Consider the following 23909-nt stretch of genomic DNA (forward strand, 5'->3'; position numbering starts at 1 on the left):
ACCTTGTACGTGAACTAAATGCGGTAAACAAAAAGCCTTCAAAAATGTGTCACTGATGTAGATTCCAACAGCAAATTTTTAAAAAAGCTTGAGTGTCATGGAGCCCTAAGGTGATCAGTATTAAATAAGACATTATGGTATGGAGAATCATCAAGGTAAATGGAATAAAATGTAGTAAAGAAAAAAGCTGAATTATTATGAAATGTTGTTTAATCATTGTTATTCATATGAACACAGTTTGTATATTTAATTAGTTAATTTTGTTTTTCAAAATGCCCTTTCAAGTCTGTTTTTATTTAATAATGGCATTTTCCACAGAGTGGCATTATTATTATTTCATGTCACATTTTTATTTCAAAATGTCACTTCTCATGACAGTGACTTATAGCTCATATTCACACGGCGGCCATTTTCCTCTGACATCGCGCGCAGGGTAGGAGGCTCAAATGTCGTGCTGCTGTGTGCCGGTTTCAAGTCATGTAAACACAGGTAATCTGACAAATTGTTGTAATTTCCCTTCCTGAATGCCCAGCAACTGTAAAGACAAAATGGATAGTGAAAACCCGGAGGACATCGGGCCATATTTCAAGGTAAAACAACACAACCCGTTAGCTACCGTTAGACGACAGCAAACGTTTGCTTCCAGCCACTTCCGAGCTAACGTTACTGTTTCATAGTGTTACATGATATAATAGAAAAGGGGGAAAATAATTCTAAAATATCAATACAAATCCTGGACACATTTATTTAAGCCTAGAAGTGCAATGCACCGATGCAATCAAACTGTAATGTTAGCTAGGAAGTGGTTGAATGCCAACCTTAGCTAATCAAATATGTTGTTCTACCTTAAAATATGGCCTGATGTCCCTCCAGATTTTCACTATACATCATCTTTTCAGTTGCTGATCAATCAGGAAGTGATTAAAAGAAGACATTTTATCAGATTCCCTGTTTATAGTCTGTTACAACTTGCAAAGTGGAACTCAGCAGCAGAGGAAAATGGCTGCCGTGTGAATTTTGAAGCCAATCACCTGCCCCAGGCTCTCAGCAGGCCAGGTAGCTAACTAGTCATCTCCTGTTGACTTGAGAAACCACAGAAGAAAAACTGTAAGTCTTTGCTCTTCAGAGTTATGTTTTTTCTTTTATAAACTTCTTTGAAATCACAATGCTGCCGAGGTAACTCTGAATAAACCGGTTAGTGAAAGCTCAAGAACCAGTCTAGCTAGGTAGCTGACAAATAGGTAGCATGTGAGGTCTTGCAAATGTAGCTTAATAAAGGAGAGGTAAGAGAGGTAAGTTTAGTTGTATGTGTGCTTTGTTAACTTAGCTAACAGGAGTTAACATGCTAAATACAGCTACAGAGGCAGTTGTTGCTTTCTGCACAGGATACCTGCTTCCCCCGGCTAACAAGCTAATTATCTTAAAATGAGGCTCAATTAAAAGTGAGGAGTAAGTGTTTACAGCAGCAGTTAACTGGTTCATTTAAAGTTATTTTGGCAGTGTTGTGATTCTCAACATGTTAATCAGTTTTTTTCTGTGGTTTCTTTAGCCAACAGAAGCTAGCTACTGTAACTTAATGAGCTATTGGTGAATGGACCTGTGGGAGGATGGGGGAATGTGATAAGAAAATGAAAATAATGAAGATATATTTCATAATAATGAGGGTTTTTTGTATTATTTCCTTTAATTATTTGATGGTTTGTTTAAGTATGTTACTGTATGAAATAAGTCTTGATTGATTTAAAGGTAGGAAAGGTCATTTTGGAAAATACAATGTCAGTACTTGATGACCTGGGAATGAAACTTAACAATCAACTATCTATCTCCATAATCACCTTCCCTGCCTTTAATAATGTAGACTTTGGGCTTCCATGGTGTTTAGCAGAATTAGCTGGAGTTTCCCCGTCCAAAGCCTCTAAAGCCATGTCCTATCCTCCCCCCCACTCTGTCTGTGTCCCAGGAGGGCAACTGGAGGAGAATGACTGGTAAAACCCAGACCAGCAACGTGACCAACAAGAATGACCCACGCTCCCTCAACTCCAGAGTCTTTATCGGCAACCTCAACACAGCCATTGTCAAGAAGACTGACATAGAAGTCATCTTCGCCAAGTACGGAAAGATAGTGGGTTGCTCTGTGCACAAGGGTTACGCCTTCGTACAGTACTTGAACGAGAGGAACGCCCGAGCAGCCGTGGCGGGGGAAAATGCCCGTATCATCGCTGGACAGCCTCTCGGTGAGTCTTCTTTGCCTCCTTCTTTTTTTTCTTTGTCTTTTGTGAGAAATTTCTGCTGCGCTTGCATTGTAGATGCTATTAGGAACTCATGAAGGGCCAGTGAGATACAGTCTATACAGCTCTTCAAAAAAACTTTCTCCTTGAAATACAGAATGTTTCGTTAAGGCCATTTCTTTGCAAGAAGAATGGATGTCTCTCTTAGGAACACAAAACGCCTCAGGCATCTTTCAGACTTTTAGTTTGGAACTTCCCTTGGCTCCTAAATGCTGAAGTGTCTGTGTTTGTTGTCACACTGTTTTGGAGAAATATCCCTGCTGAATCCGTTAACTGATCCACTGCTGAATGTAAGCACAGTTTGATTTTAACATTTACCAGGCAGCAACTTGCAAAAAACTATGTCAAAGTTCTTGAGACACACTACTTGAGCAGAGCAGAATATGTTAAGTTCCCAGGGACGCAGCTACAATATGCTGTGCAAGCATTGATTTTATACTGTGCATGCATTTTGCAGTGGGTTGTTTCTGTGGAAGTTGACTGTGAAATGTTTTGTATTCACATTTGCTTTGCTCAATCAGAATACTTTTGTCTGTGAGGCGGATTGTCTTGGGCCTTTGTGAAGCCTCTCGGGATGAATTGCAAAGATACAGCAGAGCACATTCAGAGACACTGCTGCTTTAACAAAACATAATGTTGCATTGATCATGACTGGATCATACCACATACAGGCTAGAGACCTTTTGATTTAAGTCTTTGCAATGTGTTTGGTGTTTCAACTAGGGATCCTGGGGTCCAGAGTATACTGAGTGCAAATATCACTGGGTGTCTGTATGCTACACAGTTAAAAACATCAGCATGAGATGATCAAAGGGAGCAGTGCATGATGGAAGTTAAATGCAGAACAGGAATGGATTTTTTTTTTGTGAATGTAGAATATATGCAGAGTTGATATTTGGCATTTTGGCTCTGCTGTGATCACTCCCCACAGTGATACACTAAGCTCACCCAGCAGAGACTGGGGGGTGACAATAATAACTTCCCCATCTCAACATGTGCCTCTGACTCATTCCCTACAGAGAGTACCAGGGGTAGAGGTGCAAGGAGAGTGGAGTGCAACATGCGTTGAGTTTCAAACAGGAAACAATGGAGCTAGGGAGTAAAAAAGTGCAATTATCACTGGTTTTCAGTAAAGAAACATTAATACAATATGGAAGTGAAGTGCGGAATGGGAATTGATTAAAATGTGAATGTAGAATATGTACACAGTTGATATTTGGCATCTACACACTGATCTGGTCACTCCTCACAAGAAACACCAAGCTCTACACAGCAGGGATTGGGGAGTGACGATAGTAATTTGAACTTCAAAAGCATACTATGTGGGATTTGTCGGTTGCTGTTTGGCGAGCCACCAACCCAAAGAGACTCAGCAGTGAACCATCTTTCCTCAGAAACTTCCAACACTTCCTAAAAGCTAAACAACTGCGTAGGTCGATCGCCAGTCACTCCCAAAACAACACATTACAGTTCCCAAATCAACGTGACTGTTGGAGCATACTGCCAACAGGCCTACGGGACCTTTGTTGTACGCTCGAAGTTTGGTCAGGTTTAGGCAAGAAAACTACTTGGTTAGGTTAAGGAAAAATCATGATTTAGGTTAAAGTAACCATGATACTCATGTGCCTCATGTACCTAGTTACTTACGTAACCGCAGTTATGTACGTGACCCACTTTCATAGTAATAACCACAGCCACAGGAGGTCACTGCCTAACAAGAAATGTCAATATGGGTCGTAATAAGCTGCTTGGGGTTGAGATGTGGGTGCAGCTGACTTGTGTTGACAGAACTAGCTTGCAGGCTTCACTTCATTATAATGTGTTAATTAATGGCTCGAAATGGTGTCTGTGAAGTCTCGGGGAAAATGTTGGTTCAGCCGTGGTTTTGGTTTAAAGATAGATGCGTTGTGGACACTGCAGCGGTATACATGTTTTTCAACTCTTGTCCTCCAGCTTGAAGATGATCTTTCTAAGTGCTCCTACAGTCTACCACTTCATTATATAGTATCCTCGGGTGTTTAGGGTTAGTAGTGAAAGTGAAAGTTATACATAAGATAATGAACACGACTGAGGTAAACAAGCCCAGTTCAAGGGCATTACCCAGTGAAAACAGTATTCCCCAGACTGTTAACTCTGGTGTTAATGAACATTAGCTGTGACTAACATAATTTATGAGCAGAATAAAAAATTAAAGTTTAAAAAAAGAACATACAGAGCTGATTTAGAGGTTACTATGTGTCCTATGAGTCTACATTACATTTATCAACCCAAACGTCAAACCAATGAGCTTTCTCGACTGTTGTAGCCTCTTCCATCTTCCATTCCATCCATCTGGCTGCTGGGGGATGCTAAGTGGTTTCTTCATTTGCTTGAGATGATGTTGTCTGTTTATGAAGGCTTGTCAATTTGGATAGGAGTCTAATACCTCTTTAAGCTTGACATTGAGATGATTTTCTGATCTGACAGCACAGCAACAATGGTTAATGAAACACTTTGTGCATCTTGTTGCATGATAGTAAAGACAAAAATCAGCCGCAAGTGATGATGAGCTCTCTTTGCCTGATTGATAGCAGCTAATGTGTTAAGCCGTTCATTAGTTTGATATTTGGCGTTATGGATGTTGTAATCAGAAGCAGAAAAACACATCAGTTATGAAAACCTAGTCACAGCCAGGACTATTGCCATTCACAGCCAAAACCATCACTGAGCAATCTACCATATCTCTAGTAATAGTGTTAGAGATTTATTTGTTACTTCTCTGCAAATAATTTCACTCTCTTCATGTGTGATTGCTTGTGTTTGGTTGAGAAAGCAAATATAATCGAAAGTATTCTCATTACTCCAGAGTTCAATTTAAACCGACCTTGCAGCAAAGCAACCCTGCCCACATTCTTATCACTCAATCTACGAGTCATGTGGTGGGAGTATGACTGGGAGATACATCCTTAATTGACAATTAAGGACACCCTCAGTCTCATGCTCCCAAGCCGATGCTTTTTATATTAACATGGCGGAGAAATGAATCAGCCGCATAATGATGTGAAGTTGAGGAATGACCTCCGCAAGAGGATCTGTCTTCCTGTTCGAAAACGTTTCATTAAAGCGTTATTACCTGCAAGTTGATTGCACCTCAGTTTCAGAGATCACTCCTGCAGGTAAGCTAATATTGCTGCGTTACTGGAGGAATTCAAATATGTTGGTGTTTCAACAGTCACTGCTATGTTTACTGAGATCATGCACCCCCACCCCTTCAAAAGAAGAAGCAGAACATGTTGTTGTGGAGGGTTTGAGAAGCATGGCTTTCTGCTGGCTGTGGACACTGGAAAAGAGGTCAGTGGAATAATCACATCATTCTGCGACTGCACAGATCTACCTCAGCAGCACAGACTCACTGGTGATGACTAATCTGTGCACTCGATGATACACAAATGTCAAAGGTCTTAGCCTGCCGCCACTACAGAAGATGAGACTGTCACTCTGTGTGTGCATATGGATGAAAAACAGCTGATGAAAGAATGCAAAAAAATTCTCAAATAACACAGCTGGAAGCACCTTTCTCCCCCCCGCCGCTGAGTGAAAGAATGAATGCGCCATTACCCTATCAAATATGAATAGGAGTTCATGAGATCACATCTAGGATTGTGGGCACAGCAATCATTACTAAATAGCAGTGCATGAAATGCTATTCTGAATGGCATAAGTGCAGTGTCTCTATGCAATTCAAAGAGCATGAAGATATTGCTCTTCAAGTGCTTCACATGAACACAGATGTTGAAGTCTCGCAGAGCAGACGTTAAGAATCTTTCCTCTTTTGTCTCTTTCTCCATAGTGCTGAAACGTTGAAACTCAGACAGTGTCCCGATTAATACTATAAAGTATACAAATCCGCATAGTATACCATTTGGCAGAGAATAAATCAAATATGACACACTTTACAGGAAATAATACCATACATAAAACATTAATCCATGGATGTTCGACTGCATCAATGCCAATGTAAAATTTAGAAAGAGAAAGCAAAATGGTGAATATTTTTTCTGAGACAGAATTGTGTTTGTTGGCAAGTGCATCTACACATTTTCTTGGGTGTGTCGGTGCATACCAATAGACATTGTACTAGAAAAAGAAATACACAAAGATGAAAGCAGTTCTTTAAAGCAACTGTTAGTAATTTCTTCTAGAACATTTGTTGTTATATTTGAATAAAATCTCTTACATTCCTACAGCAATAAATAAATCAAATTCTCTGACAAATACAAGAAAACAAACCATATCTGTGGCTATTGCAGGTCCCAAATAAGCCCATCCAGTCACCTTATATAGCCCGTATTAAACGCTTGGACAGACCGGCCCGCTGTGGCAGCAACAGACTTGTTCAGCTGCTAACGTTAGCACAAAGCACACAGCTCCTGAGCCAAGCTAACCCAGTTAGCACAAAGCACACAGCTAGCAGTAAGGAGTATCTGTCGCACTGGGTAGCTTTTTCGGACTGGTGTGCTTTTGTGAATGCTATTTTACTTATGATAGTGGCTATTAACAGATGTGTTTTTATTTGTGTATTTACCAGACATAAAAGAAAAGAGCTTGTTGACCACAACAAGCTAGTGACTGACTTATCTGGGCCGGTGTCGGAGTGGAGTGGGATTTTTCAGTTGTATACTTTTAAAATTTTGCTTGCTCTTGCTGGTTGCTCCAGTCGAACCAAACCTAGCTTTAAGTCAAGGAGCATTAATAGAATGTTTTTATTGAAAATAAAGCATGAAAATCCTTATAATACTAACAGAAAGAAAATCCTAATGACAACAAAACAGTATTTACAAAGTGACTATTTGAAAAGAGAGTTGTGCACTATGTGCAAAAATGTTGTCACAGTATTCAGTATGTCACAGAAAATTGCATGTGCAAGACAGAGTCTGAAAGGGGAGTGTTAATGTATCACATTAATACAGTGCTGCATCTACATTTTCTGTGTGAATGTAGGATGTAGGTAGAGTCAATTAAAAGCAAAAAATGAAAATGGATTCAGTGTGCCGTTATGTCTCTCTCTCTCACCATGGTGCTGAAACATTTTAACACATGCTATAATGTGTTTGAATATGTGTGGTATAATGTTGTAAGTATGTCTCACAACTATTTAGTATTAGTCTTAGTTGTATCTGTGAGTGGCTCTTACCTTTCCTATGTAAATAAAGGTAATTTAGTATGCATACTGATTTCAATTAAGTTTTGTTAGCATCTTTGAAAACTTCAAAATCAGGCTCTGTTTCAGTTAAAGTTATAATGTATACAAAAAGTACACTGTCGTGGGAGTCTGTGTACCAGAAGTAAACACATTTTAATGCAGATTATACCCGACATGCAGTCATCAATCAAACAATAACAGAGCACTCCTACCAATGTAATGTCAGGAAAATGTTTGTACCAAGATTTAATACTTGTTGTTTTCTGAGATGTTCCAGGAGATGTCTCACCGTGATCCAAAATTAGATTTAAATGTGCTGCAGTCTCGCGTGGGTGTTTCTTGGCTGGACTCCATGTACTACTACTAATAATAAAGGTATAAGTTGTTAGGTCCCAACAGGTGAAACAAAGCTAACAAAAGAGTGAGAGGAATGTCACAGGCTATGCTCCATTTAGCCGTGACGGTGCACAAAGAGGAAGGCAAAGGTCTAATCAGCCAAAAATAATTAAAATGTGATCAGTACATATAGCGTGCATGCTGACACACCGGTCTCTCTTCATTTCAGCCTCCAAACTAGTTTAAATTTCATTACAATCACAATAAAATCACGTACTTTAACATTAATATAACAGCACTATGGGGTCGGTAGCTCTGTTACATAGCGACATAAGGCACGTTAAGAACAAATATCTCTACATCTCACTTGTGTTGTTATGTGCTTCCTTCCCTCTGGCTAAAAAGCTGACTGGGGGGAATTCCTTGTGACACAGTGACATGATGATTGCTGGCATGCATGAACCTCAAATGCAATCGAGCAGTTTTCCGTCTTCACCCACTGAGCTACATCTGCTGCATCTTGATGGCCTCGCTCTATACTGGACTCAGTGGGCTGCCATAGAGACAAACAGTGACAGATTTTTTGCCCTCAGCAGTCCCAGCATGCAATAAGACTTAACATGCTACTGCTGAGTCTCCAAATCTACATCTATACAATGCACTGACAGTGTATAGCAGATATGCTACCTGAATGTCCAGTGCTATATATTGTATCTAGCTAAAATCATCATGAATAATCATGAGTGTAAAAGCTCTGTACATTTATTCACTGTAAACTTGCTGTTAAATCAAACGCTCCATAGAACATGCACGCATCCTACTATGCACACACTGTAATGAACCAGCAATTGTCAATCATGTACTTGCAGACTCTGTGGAATCTGCTACGAAAGACATAATAAAAAGTACGCAATTTTCAACTTAATGAGGCTGCTTAAAGTCTGCATGAAATGGAAGGCGGAGTGTTATTTGCTCCCGCGTATTCTTGTATTTCCCGTTAAAACAATCATGCAGGGAGGGATATCATTGGCCTTTATGGTAGCCCATAGCATTAATGTATAATGTTACGGCACCCGCCATACAGCTAACTGGGTCACCGGAAGCTCCCAATGAAGACAGTAACCAGTAGTCAGCTAAACAAGCAAGCAGTAACTGTCCAACAGCAGCTTTACTCCGTGAACCACCTCCGTACCAGATTCCCTGTTGACAGAGCACAGTACAGTTAGCCACTTTTAGCGGTTACTTTAGCAATGAGTAAAGACATCTGTTCACCAGGAAACTTAAATCACCGTGGGTTCAGGCAGAGCAGCTGGAGGACACTAGAGGGAGAAACAGAAAACACTGTCACCATTAATATGATCCAGTTTCACCCAAATCAGTTCAAGCTTATGTAAGCACACGAGAGGAAGAAGACGTGACTGGATTTGCTATAAAAATCTTTTGGCATACATTGTTAAATAGGTGCACAACATGACCATGGGTGTGGTACAAAATGGTAATTTTTCATTTCAGCTCTACTTAAGGAGTAACAGGAATAAAATATAAGGCATAAAGACTGAAAGAAGAAGTAAAACTCAACAAGTAAACTTGTTGTGTTGTCACATTAAACTGCCGTTGACTGTATAACACTTTGTGTTCCTCTGAACTAAAACGCTCAGTCCTGCCGTGTGTTTAGCATTGAATGTAAAAAAAAAAAAAAGGCATTTAGCTCTGTCAGCTGTTAGATTCGTTAGCCAAACACACCACAGGAGTCTGCTGTCCATTGGCAGCCAACATCTAACTTCATCTGCCAACTTCAGCACTGATTTACGTCTTTTCGGATTTTAACATGAAGTGGTAAACTGCAGTTCAGCAGCAAAAAAAAAGGCGTTTCACTCTATTAGCTGTGATCAACGTTAACCAAACACACTGCAGGACTCTGCTGGCCGCTGTCTACTTACAGCTAACCAGCACTCCTCCTGCCAACTTCAACCGATTTGTTGTTCACAGTGTAGCATTACCGGGGAAAAAATATGTGGCATCCCCTGCCGATATATAGAGTTTACTTCGTTTTTTTGGGTTTGAATGTGAAACGTTTATCTTAGGTCTTGCTCTAAGTCTGCCAGCAACTGTAACTAGCGCTGACACAGCGCTTTAGAGAGAAATAACCATTGTAGCAGCATGAGGAGATGCATTCCAGTGCAGTGAGCATTCATTTCAGTTTGTCATTTGCTAAGCAATAGTCATACATATTGTAAACTTACAAAAAACCCCATCATCTCAGAGGTGTCCTAGGGAAGATCTCTGTTAGGCCCAAACACACCGTTAGTCTCCAGCCCTGCCTTTAATGCATTTCCACCGAATACTCTGTGATGCATATCACTCTGGCCGTTTATGTGGTCAGATAAGTGTCTTCCTTTTCTTGTTTTTCTCATCTTCAGAAGTGCTTGTTTCAACTATGTCCTGATGTGGCACCGTGTGCTTGAGTATTTCTGCCTGTAGGCAGCAGATGTGATTGGCAGGTGGTGATTGAAGCCCTGACGGTAAAGGACAATGAAAGAGTAACATCCCCTATTTTTCTAAGAGAGGCCATGTATGAAGATACAAGCTGCTGTGCAACCTTGGAGCAGAGAGGAGGAGAACAACAGAGGGAGGGAGGTTAATGGCAGAGAGAGGGCAAACTAACAACATCTCTGGAGAGTCTGTCTGCTAGCGAGCACACCTGATAATCTTCCCTCTGTTGACTCCTGTTTTGAGTAGCTTGACCCTCCCAGAGGAGATCTGCATTCCCTTCCACCTGGAAGTTTCATGGTGAAGGTCCGTCCCATTACAATATTAATGACCACAGTGAAGGATAATGTGTGATGGATCACCAATCATACTGCCTCCAAATGGCATTGGCAAGAGTTAGGCACATAAATAATAAAGTGATTTAGATGCAAAATCCATCCTAAGCGGATTACAAAGGCAGTGGCACTGCAATCAATCGTCATTTTGGGCCAACATGATGCATAGCAAGGAGCACAGGACACACAAACTGAACTATAGCGGGATGAAGGAGAAGACTGAGCAGGGACAGGTAGAAGGAGGAAGAAGTGTGGTGGCAGTATAAGTGTTGCAGGAGGGATGTGTTGCATCCGTGGATACATTTTTGTTTCCTGATTTTAATTATCTTCTATTCTTGTTAATAACTGGCTGAATACAGTTGATGCAATGTTAGTTTGGACCCATGTTGACAATTGTAATTGTTGAGATACAGTATGTGGTTAGCACTCTTGTCATCAATCCAAAATGGTGGGCTTAGATCTTGGCACGGAAGCGAACGGTGTTTGTTTCATTGTTGTATTGTTTTTCCATCTGCTTGCGTGGTATGACACAATATATGCTGTATTGGTTGTCTGCCATGTGTTGACTGTGCCTTTGATTGTTTTCGTCGAGCACATTGTTGTTGTATATGTTTGATTTCTAAACCACACTTACAACAATCGACTCCATCTTTTTCTGTCTTCCATTTCCATTTTTTAAGTTTTGGCTATGATTCGCCAGGCGATCCTTACATCACCTGACATGTCTCGAAATTGATATTATTCAACCTGAAACAGTTTGTGATAAAGCCTTTATTAGACCCATCTCATGCATTTCAGTATGGGTGGTTATAAGTGCAGAGGCTTCTCGCTACTCACCCTTTTGTCATCAGATACCACTGCATTCTGGAAAAAAGAATGAAATATGTAACTCATATAGATGAGACTGTAAAATAAATTGCAACACTTCCTCAGAAAGTACACCCAACTCTTTAAATTCTCTCAATATCACAGGCTTAACATTATAAGTGAATACCCAAGGGGGATTTTCTCTTTAATGTCTAGCCAAACCAATCCTCCTGCATCTTCTCCACCTGGCTGCTGTAATTCTCCCTATCACTCACCATTAGTATTCACAGGCTCACTTTCACTTCCAAATTTGCATAGATAATTCCAACTATGTCTACAATAACTGCACAGCTCAGTGACTTTATTTTGAGAGCCAGGTTCAGAGGCATGAACAGCCATGAGTGAGAGGCCTTATGGGTATTGCAGTATGCAACTAGATGGGCCAATTCTTCCTGATCCACTGGACTGAGTCTTGCCAAAGCGAACCCCATAAGGCCCCCTCTGTGTCTTTCATGTCCCCGTGTTTGCTTCTGAGGCTGTGAGAGTATTCAGTGTGTCTGAGCATGTGTGCAGAGTCTATGTGTGCTTGCAGATGGGAGGCGTTAGAGAATTCACATTTGTGCCACGGGAAGGGATTTTAACCGGAGAGCAGTATCATATAACACAAACTGCAATATCAATACATAATCTCGTTCTCTCGCTTTCTTTCTGTTTGCTCTCGTATTCCCTCCCTTTCTTCCCCTTCCATATCTCTTCTTGTCCTTGTGGGTGATTAGAATGCACCATGGTTGTCCGTCTCCTCCCTCATTAATCACGCTCCGAGAGAGTCGGCCGGACGTTGAATGCACAGTTGGCCTGACCCAGCACTCAACAAAAGCATCCATAACACACACACACACAGGTACAGAGCAGCGCGTAGGCTCGCAGTCGTACAATAACATCAACGGTATAGCCAAGCCAGGGATTTATCTGAGCTGTAATGTATTCAGGATATAAGAACATGTTCCTTTTGTGGAAACAATACTGGAGAAATTTAAAGATTGCCATTGTGCACTTAATAGGCTTTAATAAAGCCACCCAGGAAACCAGGAAAGCACATTTCCCCGGCTGCCAGGATCTCTTTCTGTCTCTCTGGCTGTCTCTTTCTCTCTTTCAGTATCCCTCTCCCTCTCTCTTTCATGCATTCTGACAAATGCTTTAGCGGGGCATGAGCCACAGTGTGGACAAAGTGAGATGGATTACTGTGTGGATTTTGGCAGGGGGAAACTGCAGCTAATTCTCTGATTAGAAACCTGGGTTCAGAAGGTAGAGAAACACTGAGCTGTGAATCAGAGTCGGAGCACCGGGCTCACTGGGCTCAGCAGAAAGCTGGGCATGCGTGTGTGTGGGCGGGCGGGTGCTCATAGAATTAAGGAAACGAGATTTGTTTTAGTTTATGTTCATGTTTTTTTCTGTCTGAGTATAATTATTAAAAGGTGCACTGAGTAGTTTTGGGGAAGAAATAGAGATGCCTAAACAAACAAATTCTCTTTTTTTTCAAGACTGAATAAACTGAATAAACAAACTGAGCTCCAAGGACAACACAATTTCATACTGTTTTACTTTGTTTATATGTGGCGGACCCTGCCACCTTTCTAGCCTCAAACAGTGTTCTGGGGACCTTGTTTTCCTCTGAGAACAGCTTGTTTACTCAGTTACAGAAAAGATACATATTTCAGTTTGTATTATTACCTGATTTATATTGTAAATACTCCAAAACTACATAGTGCCCCGTTAAATATGAGCACAATTTTTCGCACCTCTGCAGCAGAGCATCAGGACAGTTAATAAAACATAATATATAAAAATCACTATTGAGGTGCAGGTCGATGTGCCGGCCTCCTCTAGCAGGTCACAATATAGATTCTCATATAAACGTTAGTGTGTCAAAGCGCCCTTGAGCAAAACAAAGCAAACCTGCCTCCTCAGCACCAGCAAGATGCCCAAAATGAATAATCTGATATGCACTCCACAGCCACCAGATACCTCAGTGGGTATTCAGTGGGTTACATAATGATAGAAAGACAACAAAGCTAACGCTACACAACAATTGTAGTTTTTATTGTTTGTGGCTGAAAAATATGTGTTAAAGAGGCAATATGTAACAGAAATTATCAACAGAATGTGATGACATAACAGTTTTGACGCTATGTATTGCCTTGCAGAGATATCTACTGAAGTTAGCATGCTAACCAGCTAGCTCCAGATCTGAAAACCTCCCTCTCCCAGCGGTCCAAAGCTCCTCTGCTAGTGTTGTAAGCACCAACACTTCCGCATGCAGGCTAGCTGCATGGCTAACTGAGCTAACAACAGCGACAGTCATGGATGGATAAACATAATACAACTGGCAGCAGTTAGTGGTTACTCTGGTGATATGCTGGCCCTATTTGTTTGGAGTATGAATTAATAATTCTTACAGACTGCACCTTTAATAATGCAAGTAAAACACAGCAGACAACAAACGCTCATTTTGACCTTAACTATGATCAAGTGAGGAAAATAAAAGTCAAAGATACTTATGTCTCTTTTAATAGTCCCTATTTTGCTGAATGGAAAATCAATTAATGTCTGTTCTTTGCAATCCATGTCTGTACTCAGATTACATATTAGCTCATCAAACATCATTGACTCTAATTCGATTTGTCTATTTCAATTAAAGCGGCCTTTAGAAGTTCCTCCACAGCACATCTGTTTGCATAAATGAACTAAATACAGCAGCCAGAAACAGAAAAATCTTAAGTAATCTCGCACAGATGAAAGGCTGCTAATTAGAAACACAATTATAGTCTGCTTGATTCAAACAAAACTGTTATTCTTTTTGAAAGCAGAGCTACAGCCTGACATCACATTATATGAAAAAAAAAAAAAGATTGACAAACCAGATGGAGAGAATTATTTTTTGACAACAACAACACATTTATTTAAACTCCAATTTTCTCTTTGAGAGCTCCTAAAACACTTAATATTGTTTTATCAGCATGATACCTCATGACTTTTACTAATTTATGATAATTGGTAATAAACATAATTGTTGAACTGATGGCATGTTTCAGAAGTTTGCAGCAGCACTCACAGTCTCCAGCAGCAAAAACATCTTTAAAGCAGTCGGTGTTTACACTGCTTAAAGTGACAGCTCACCACCAAAATCAAAAATACATATTTTGATTTTTACCTGCCGCATAATCCAATATCCCCATGTTGCTGTTGCTCCGGGGACATCATAATTAATGTTGCTCATCATTGACACTGACCACGGATCATGTAAGCCATGAAATACATTTCACAATATGCATGTTACCATCAACCCAATGTTCACTTTCATCTGCCATGTTTCAGTGTCAGATGACAGCAACTCGTATACCAACATTTTCTCTGACTTTCTGAGTTGTTGCTCCAATTTGAGGGAGAGTTTTCCCAGTCGGACATACGTTTTTCTGATTATACCAACGCCACATGAATGCATTTCAAGTGTGATATTCCAGTGACAACACCAACATCAAACACATAGCTATTTTATCTAACAGCATGATTGGTCGGTTTCGATTGGATCCTGGAACAACATTAATCATGATGTTGTAGGAACATCACTTACATGGCGATATCAACCTGGACAGGTGAGAGGAAAAATATATACTTTTGATTCTGGGGTGACCCTTTAATACATCCCCTCCTTATCCCCAGATACAGTAAGTCTATTTGGATTTCACGTATATGACTTTTATCATTTGAAGAGCTCTGACAGGAAATTCAACCTCTAACGTCACTATATAGGACCTGAACATTTCTTTGCAGGTGAATGACTTTTTAACAAACAAACTTATATATATATATATATATATATATATATATATATATATATATATATATATATATATATATATATATATATATATATATATATATATATATACACAGTTGTTCATGTGTATTCAAAATGATTTAAAATCACAATGCTTTACGGTCATTTCTGTATTTTGAGACCTGTTGTGGCAAAGAGAACAGCTATTAGTTCACTACTTGTCTACAAATAAGGTTTTAATAAGGTCAGAAGTGCAGTTCATATTATTTTTACACATAATGGCAGTGAGGTCTGTGAGAAATTAAAGCCAGTGAATGAAACACAGGAGAAGCCTTCCCTGAAATACAACATCAGTGCTGCCATGAGTAAGAAGAGGACACATCTGTCTTCACTCCTCTCTTCGTATCTTCCATCTGACCAACCAGCCATCTCAGAGTCTCAGGCCACATTTGTTATTCTTTAACTGACCGAGGACCCCTGAAGCTTCTGTCCCTTCCTCTACAGCAGTTAGTAAATGATCTGATGGAGGCCTGGTCTGAGATGAACAGTTGGGGACAGTGTGGCTTCAGACTAACAGGATTAGCTTGAAGCCTAACAAGCATCCTGGCTAAGACGTCTTCATTAATATTACATCCATCTACAGAGAAAGAGCGGGAGAGGCAGCGAGGGGAAGTGGCTTTGGACCACTGAAGAAGAACAGAGTCGGATAATTGTTCCCCATGCATAATCACAGACTCATGTTTACTGCTGAGAGCTGAGGTTCACATTTAGGGCATGCTGATGCAGACGGGGTGGGGTTGAATGAGTGGATAACTGGTAGAAATTTCACATCTAGACTGCAAAAAGTACAACTTTACACTAGATATGCATGACTGCACACTGCATGTTAACGTTAGGAGACATATTTGGAATAAACACATTAACTGAAGAATTAAAGAGGCTCGTCTCTACTCTGACTTTATCTCTCGACATGTATCAAGAGTAATGAGCCTTTTGTGTAGGATTAGTGTTCTCGCAGATGCTCTACTTGTGCATGCTGAGCGATAATACTTCCAACAAGAAAACTGTTTCTCATACGCAAACGTTAAAATTTGCCTTTTCACGTGTGGAAATAACAATTTGACACGTGAGTTGAATATTTTCACATGAGAATTAAAATTTTGATCAGTGAAAAAAAACAGTAAGATGCTTTTTTTCCTCCACTCACTCATTTGTGACACGAGATTGCGAACTAACGTGAAAAAAGGTTTATGTCACATGTGAACAGGACTTGAATGAAAATTTCTATATGTGAATAAAATACATAAACATGTAATTTTTTTGACATGTATACTAGAATTTGTTGAGACAGACTCACATGGCACATGAAATCATGTGAAATTTGCCTTTTTTTCGTATTAATTCCACATTTTCAGACTCAATTTGTTATTTTCACATGTAAACTAAAATTTCAACGTGAAAAAAATAATAATTGTGACATGTGAACAAGACTTTAGTCATTGTTATTGGCTTTTTCCACATACAGAAGACAAATTCCACACGTAAGATTCACGTTTTCGCATGTGAATAACTTGTAATTTGGACTTTTACTTCATTTTCACATCTGAACCAAAATTTGACAGGTGAAAACAAAATACTGTTCCTTGTAAACAGGACTTTATCACAGATGATCGACTCTGCTCACATATTAAAGTCGCTGTAAGCATTGTTGTCGTAGTTTTAGCTAACTTCCTGTCCGTTTTGCAGTTACTGTAGCAATCCCCTCCCTCCTCTTCACGAAGTCATGTGAAAATTGCCTCCATCACATTTTCACATACGTTCTTATGCGATCGGCTTTTTCCCCACATGTGGATTAGAACAGTCTCGCTGTGACGGAGGCCACCGCAGTGCGACCTTTACAGAGTATCAACCAAGCAGACCGACACTCATAACAGACCTGACAGCGACCCCTGGAATGGAAAATCTGCCCTTTAACACTCCATAATAATTGATCCAGTCAGTCATGTCTGCCTCTTAATTCACGCCGTAATTGTCGATATGCACCTCGGGCTGAGCGACAAAAAAGACAAAGCCAGGCGTTAAAAGGTGACGCATTGTGTGAGTAATGGTTTGTGACTCGTGATTACACATGCAGCGATAATTACTGCGACCCTGGAGGGTTTCTGCGGACCCTCGCTCGCAGGGCTCTTCAGCGTAACCCTTCTTCCTCCCCCTCCCCCGCTTAGTGTGCAAATTAAGAATCACTGTGACAGACTCGCTGGGGAGCTTCCCCCCCCCTCCGAATGAAGATGGACAGTATAAACAGAAAAACATTAAAAACAGCCTTTAACCTCCCCCTGAGCGATCTCTTGCTCTCTCATGTGTTTACTTTTTCCTCTCACATTTCCTTATTTGACTCCACATTTATTCTCCCTCCGTCTCCCCGCTCTCTCACGCCACTTTGCCTCCACCCTTTTCTTCATTCCTTCCTCCGTCCTCATTCTCACAAGGCCTCCTCGCCAATTACGCGGCAAAGCTCAAAGCTCGTGAATCATTGCATCCAGTTGTTAGTGTGGAATAGTGACTCACAGCTGGGGGACGGGCCCCAGCCTTGGGACCCCACTGTCCGGTAAAGGTCACGCCGAGCATGATGGCGGTTAACCACCTCAACTTTATTGCAGTCAACACTTTGTATTAGCCGCCGACATGAAGTAACCTCTCTGACACCATCTAGACACAGTTTACAGTCAGGCCATAACCATCCCAAGGTACTCAGAGCGCTGTTTAGAGCACTGGTGCATGGCAAAACTGCCCACTTGGCCTTCTCAGACCTTAAGCCATGTGTGCTATTTTGGGGAGAGGGGGGGAAGCAGTTAGACGGATTATTCCAGCGCTGAGAGGGCACAGATTTGTTCCTGTCAAAAGATCCGCACGCAAACATACGTCTAATTGAATATTCAGTGATTAAACCAAACATCTGGTGCACAGTCCTGATATTTCACAGTCTTTTTTCTTTTTTGCACAATCTGACTTATCTCAAGGCTTTAAAACTCTTTTTTCTCAAACTCAGCTTCTTCTTCCTTTATCTGTGCCACCTCCTTTGTGACTGGTATGGATTTAATTAGGGGAATCGGTAAGGGATAATGACTTCTACCTGAGTTGACCCCTTTATAAAAAAGTGTCCAGAATATTTTACATATTAAGCGAAGATTTGATCCAAACACTGAACCGCCTGCTCGCTCGTTGGAGTTCACGTTCAGGAGACGCTCGATAAAGAGGCGCACAACTGTACTTGCTGGCAGGATGACCGAGCGTCTATTGCAGCTGTTGAGGGAGAGGAGGCACAACACGCAGCTGTCTGCTCCGTGTCTCCAAGGAAAAATTGACAAACTAGCGAGCTTTATGCACGCAGGGAGGGGTTGTCTTCAATAGATAGCAGCTGGTTTAAAGCGCATTCCTGACCTTGGCAGCTCCTTGTGGCTTGTTCACACATCCTTATTAGCCTATAGCCTTGGTGGACAAGTAAGAAGGCTAAACAAGCTGCAAAAGAGGAATCATTTGTTATCAATTTCATACAGAATGTTCTCACAAGATGACTCAGATGAATACAGTACATGAAAGATTTTAAAAATCAGTACCAAGGTCTTAAGCATCTTAGTTTTCAAGGCATACCGTGCGAAAAAACCTAAGTGGGCCTCTGCAGCTGATGAGCTCTGGGACTTCGGGTGCTCGAGCTCTAAAGTGTGTCACCGGTTTCTCCATAGCCTACCTGTGTGACAGAATTATTAATGAGCTGTGTCTGTATTTATGCACCTCATCTAACAGGGGAAGATGTGCAGCCGTCATTACTTTGAGTTGTGGGAGCCGTCCTGTCAGATGAGATTTGAGCCTCGGCCGAGACGAGCGCTTGTTATAACAAAAGGGGGGAAATTCATTCAAGTGTTAATTTGGTTTGAAATGATGGGTCAAGACAGTGTCAGTCTCCTCTGCTCATACATGGAGGAAGAGGAGATCATGGAATCAGGAGTGTGTCTGTGGGAGAAGAGACTTTTTCACTCTGTGGTCACTGAGCACCACACTGTGGTTCGCAGCAGTTATTACCACTTGCGGGTGTCAGAACCAATACAGTGTCCATTAAGTTAAGCACAATTATTTCCACTGTCAGGGTTTTTCCCTAAAATAACTCTTTTCTGAATGAAATCATTTTTGATTGGTTTCAGTTAGTTAATGTGCTCATGAATAGCCGTCTATAGAACTGTGGGCGAGTCTGGATTTGGTGCAACTGGATTGCAGAATAATATTACATTATACATCATTAGTTAAAATGTACATGTGTATTATAATGTCCTAATATGTCTTAAAGAGGTTTATTTCCTCTTGCATGTTTGCTCTCTCATTTGAAAAACCTGGAAAACTAGAAAGTGAAGTGCCACGGGGCCTACGACATGCTCAAATAATATATTTTTCCCGCTCTGTTTATTAGTTTTCACAATTGAAAGATAATTGTTATGTACTGTACAAAAGTGCACAAGCATCTTTTTAATCTCAGTAGTAGGTTGACTCTTTGACTCTCCTTAATTCCCTCTGCTTTATCAGCCTGAGCTAAAACTTTTTAATGAAATAAGAGTCTTTCTGTGCTGGGCCAATTATCCCACAAACAAAATGATCAAAGGGCCAGAATGAGGTTGTTAGAGGGTTGTATTCGTCCCACGGGCCGCCAGTTGAATAAGTCTGATTTACAGTGTAAACTATGTGTATAGAGGGATGTTAGAGAGGCTTTAATGCAAGACAAAGAATAACACTGGTACCATTATTATGTGTACTTTATTATTACATCATTACAGTATATGTTGCAGTCACAAGTTACTTTATAATAATGATGAATGTATAGTTAATTCAACTTTAGTTAATAGTTATTTGACTATAAACAAACAATGAAATGTTTTATAAACCATTTATTAAGCAATTAAAAAAACATCAGGGGCAACTTTATAATGGCCATTCAGATAATGTTTATAGATGAACTGCACGTTATTTATTAAACACTGGCAAAGTATTATAAAGATCAGTTAAAACTTAATGATAATCACTTGTTTAATACAAGATTTATAAAACATTTCATTGTTTAACAGTGAAATAACTACTAACTCAAGTTTAATTAACAAAAAGTTGACCTTTTATAAGTGACGGTTATTATAATTTGTTACCCAACTCACTTTTTACGATTTAAATACACTTATCTTAAATAAAACAATCTTATTTTGGCTGTGTTTGCATTTGTAATATCCATAACTGTCACTTGCAGGCATGGTTACATAGTCTCACTTTAAGGTTAGGATACAGACATTTTAAAGCTGTATATTCACATTTTCAAAGCTCCTCATGGCCAGCACTAATCAGTGAGGACTAAACCATAAATCATTTCTCCAGTCCCCTGACAAAAATACAGGTATACAAAGTTTAAACGCTCCCAAAACATATTTTTTCTGCAGAGTCATTTCTACTTTGCAATTGTTTGTGTACTCATGAACAGAAGTATAATAGCTTATTTGATTCTCTACTGGAGAGCTCTGCAGGTGTTGAAGCACTTTGGGAATCTGTGGAAGGAGTTTGTACAACAGTGACCCCCTCAGGAGACAAGAGGCGATAGCTTGTATATCATAGAAATCATCTCCCTCCACAGAACATACTCTACAGTAGGTGTTGACAGTGATGTGAGTTAATCGTGTTGACTATGAAAGAAAAAGCATGTTAAATTTTGCTGTATTTCAGTATTGTTTGTGACCTTTTATGTGTAATCGCTGCTGCAGCATATGACTTGTGTCTGAGACGGTCCCCTCTGTGCCGCCCATGACATAGAAAGATGTATCTATTGAAATGCTTCCTGTTAGTGCTTTTATTTGCAAAAGTGTACTTTATGGGAAAATGATTATTCCTGATGTTTTAGTGGAAAAATGTGCTTTTGATACTGTGGTGGCCATTTGTCGGATAATCTAAATCAAACTTCAAAATACAAATCAAAGAGCCACTCCTGCACCATGGGCTTGTAATGTACGCAGGCAAAAGAAGTTCAATGTCCATTCAATGTTCCTTTGGTTTTCATGATTTATTTTCCAAAACAAGCAAGCAAACAAATAACAAAGAAGTTATTCTGTTTTTATACTATAGATCTTTCTCACAGATAAGCTTTCTTAAATGTTTGGGAGAATTTAAACACCAACCATAAAAAAAGCAAAATAAAACATACAAACAAACTGTTATGGATATCAAAAAGTGATCCAAAGGCGAGACACACTGAGGGAGGCAGGTAACAGAACAAAAAGTGAGCTTTAATAAAGTAAGCTGTGATCCATAAAAATCCAAAGTCAAGAGACAAAACTGACAAAAACAGGCTGGGGCAAAACACAAAAAGAGCCAAAGAGAAATACAAAAACCAAAAGAAGTACAAACCAGAGTTTGAGGGGGACCACAGGCAGGAATCCAAAAACACGAGGGCATTAAACACGAGAAGCAGCGCAGACACGACAGGAACAAAACAGACGAACTGACAAAGAGAGGGAAAGACTCAAACACACAGGGGAGGGAAGACTAATGAGAGGCTGGTGAAATAAGGAAAGGTGAGGAAGGACACAAAGACAGGAAGTGGAAAGTCAGACATGATACAAGATGAGAAATTTACCAAAATAAAACAGGAAACAACTTAACTGAAAGCCAAAACCATGACACAACAAAAGAACACAGGAGAGGAGAATTTGGAAACGGACTGGGATAACAACAACTTGTTAATAGCACAAAAAGCATCGCATTAAGTTAATTCCTTTAGATGACAATATAGGGGAAATTAATTTGTTCTTTATTTCCACCCTAAAAAATATATTATAAAATGAAATAGGTTCATTGTTGCTTAAATTTAACCAAAGACTGAAATCTGGTCAACTTCTCCATTATGCAAATATCCTTCAAAATTTAGGTCGGCAAAAGTCTGTGGTGTTCGAGTCAGTTACCTCGTTGGGATTTTACTCTTTTCATGCGTGCTGTGTGTTCAGGCGGACGGGAAATTTAAAAAAGTGGATCTGATTTGAAGATTTCCTGTTGGATTTCGTAAAAAACAGGTCTGTGAGTCAGATATAAAGTACACAAACACTGGAACAAGTGATCACAGAAGTTAAGAAGATTGGTACTGAGAGCAGAGTGCATTAATCACTGTATTCTTTGTCACTTTCCAATTCGTGGGCGAAGAAATCACAGCCTTGTTAATCTCAGGTGCAGCAGGTAGAGTAAAAAATTAATGCTTCCTCTTTACTTTGCTTAAAATCACTCTACAGTATTTGTGGCACCATTACATCCAGGAGACATTCTTGTCTGTGTATAGGCTTTATCTAACCCCCCTCCTCCTTGTGTGGTTGGCATTATCTCCGCCTGCTGGGTGAACTGCCGTGGCACTGATAGCGTCTGAGCTGAATTAAATTTGGCAGCCTGTAATGCCTGTATGAATAGCAATCGCGACTAGTTCAACATTTGAATACTTCTTAATGTGATTCTTTGCACTCTGCTGACCCTGACAGATGGAGAGAGCGAGCGAGGGTAGAGAAAACAGAGTGAGAGAGAGAAGGAGGAAGGAGGGAACGTAAGGGGAAGGAAGTAAGCAGGAGGGAGGGATGATGCAGATTAGAGCCTAAATAAAAGCTAAATGAGGTCTTACTTGAGAGGGTGTGGGCTGGATGAATGTGACTCATGTGCAAAGATGGATGATTAAGTGAAGGTACATTATAGGAGAGGTTGTTTCTGCTCAGCCTTTAAAAAAATAATCCTTTAATTCAGTGAAATAACAATGAATGTGTTTAAATGTGTTCACTTAAGGATTTGTAGGTTTTAGAGACGAGGTCAAGTTTTAGCTCCTGCCTAAATAGGAACAGGTTTGATTCATCCGCCATTAAGAATTAAAAATGAGGTTTCCACTATTTCAAAAACATGACATACTCTGACAAATGTTCAGTGTTATTAAAATCAACTGTCAGTGCAGATGTTATCACCCAAACAGACATTTGGTAACAAATCATGCTGTATTTTTGAGTTATGTATCAGTCAAGTAGGACACATTTCAAATGCGTCGGGAAAGGGGCAACGAAAGACTGGGAAAACCCAAATAGGTTCATTGGTGTCAGGTGATAGTATCATGATTGGGTATGATTTGAAAGGGGCATCCTCGAAACGCTCAGTCGTTCACAAGCAAGGACGGGGCGAGGTTCAGCACTTAAAGGATGTAATGGACTCAGGAGTAACACATTTTTGTCAGAAAACACATTTTGTTTGCAAATGATTTTACACAGCTTCCCTTTCTTTCTGGAGTCAAGGTTGTACTTAATCTCTCACAAAAACTCCAGTTTTCTCCCAAAGGTCAAACACATGTCTTAACCAGAGAATCCAACTTCCCCACAGATGTGATTTTCTTTTTCTTTTTGTGTTTTGTTTTGTTTGTTTTCTGTCTGTATTTTTTGCTCTGCAACATAATTGCAGCCAGGTGGCTCTCTCCCTTTGGCACAAGGCATGCTGCTTTCCCCATATGGTCCAAAATAGGACAGAAGATAAACCAATGAATGATCACGATTCATGCACTCCAGTAAAGACAGCTCGGCAATTTCTGATTAAAGCCT

General features: G+C 40.1%; 1 protein-coding gene across 1 annotated transcript in view; it reads left to right on the forward strand.

Annotated features, from left to right (window-relative positions):
• The first annotated feature begins 1978 nt into the window (after nucleotides 1–1978).
• Nucleotides 1979–23909, forward strand: part of LOC141014722 (RNA-binding Raly-like protein) — a 55739-nt gene continuing 33808 nt past the window's right edge. Inside the window, exon 1 of the mRNA XM_073488622.1 lies at nucleotides 1979–2234. Within this exon, the coding sequence (XP_073344723.1) occupies nucleotides 1979–2234 (256 nt within the window). The remainder of the gene's footprint in view (nucleotides 2235–23909) is intronic.

Source organism: Pagrus major, chromosome 19 (genome assembly GCF_040436345.1).
Source record: "Pagrus major chromosome 19, Pma_NU_1.0".
NCBI classification, from domain to species: domain Eukaryota; kingdom Metazoa; phylum Chordata; class Actinopteri; order Spariformes; family Sparidae; genus Pagrus; species Pagrus major.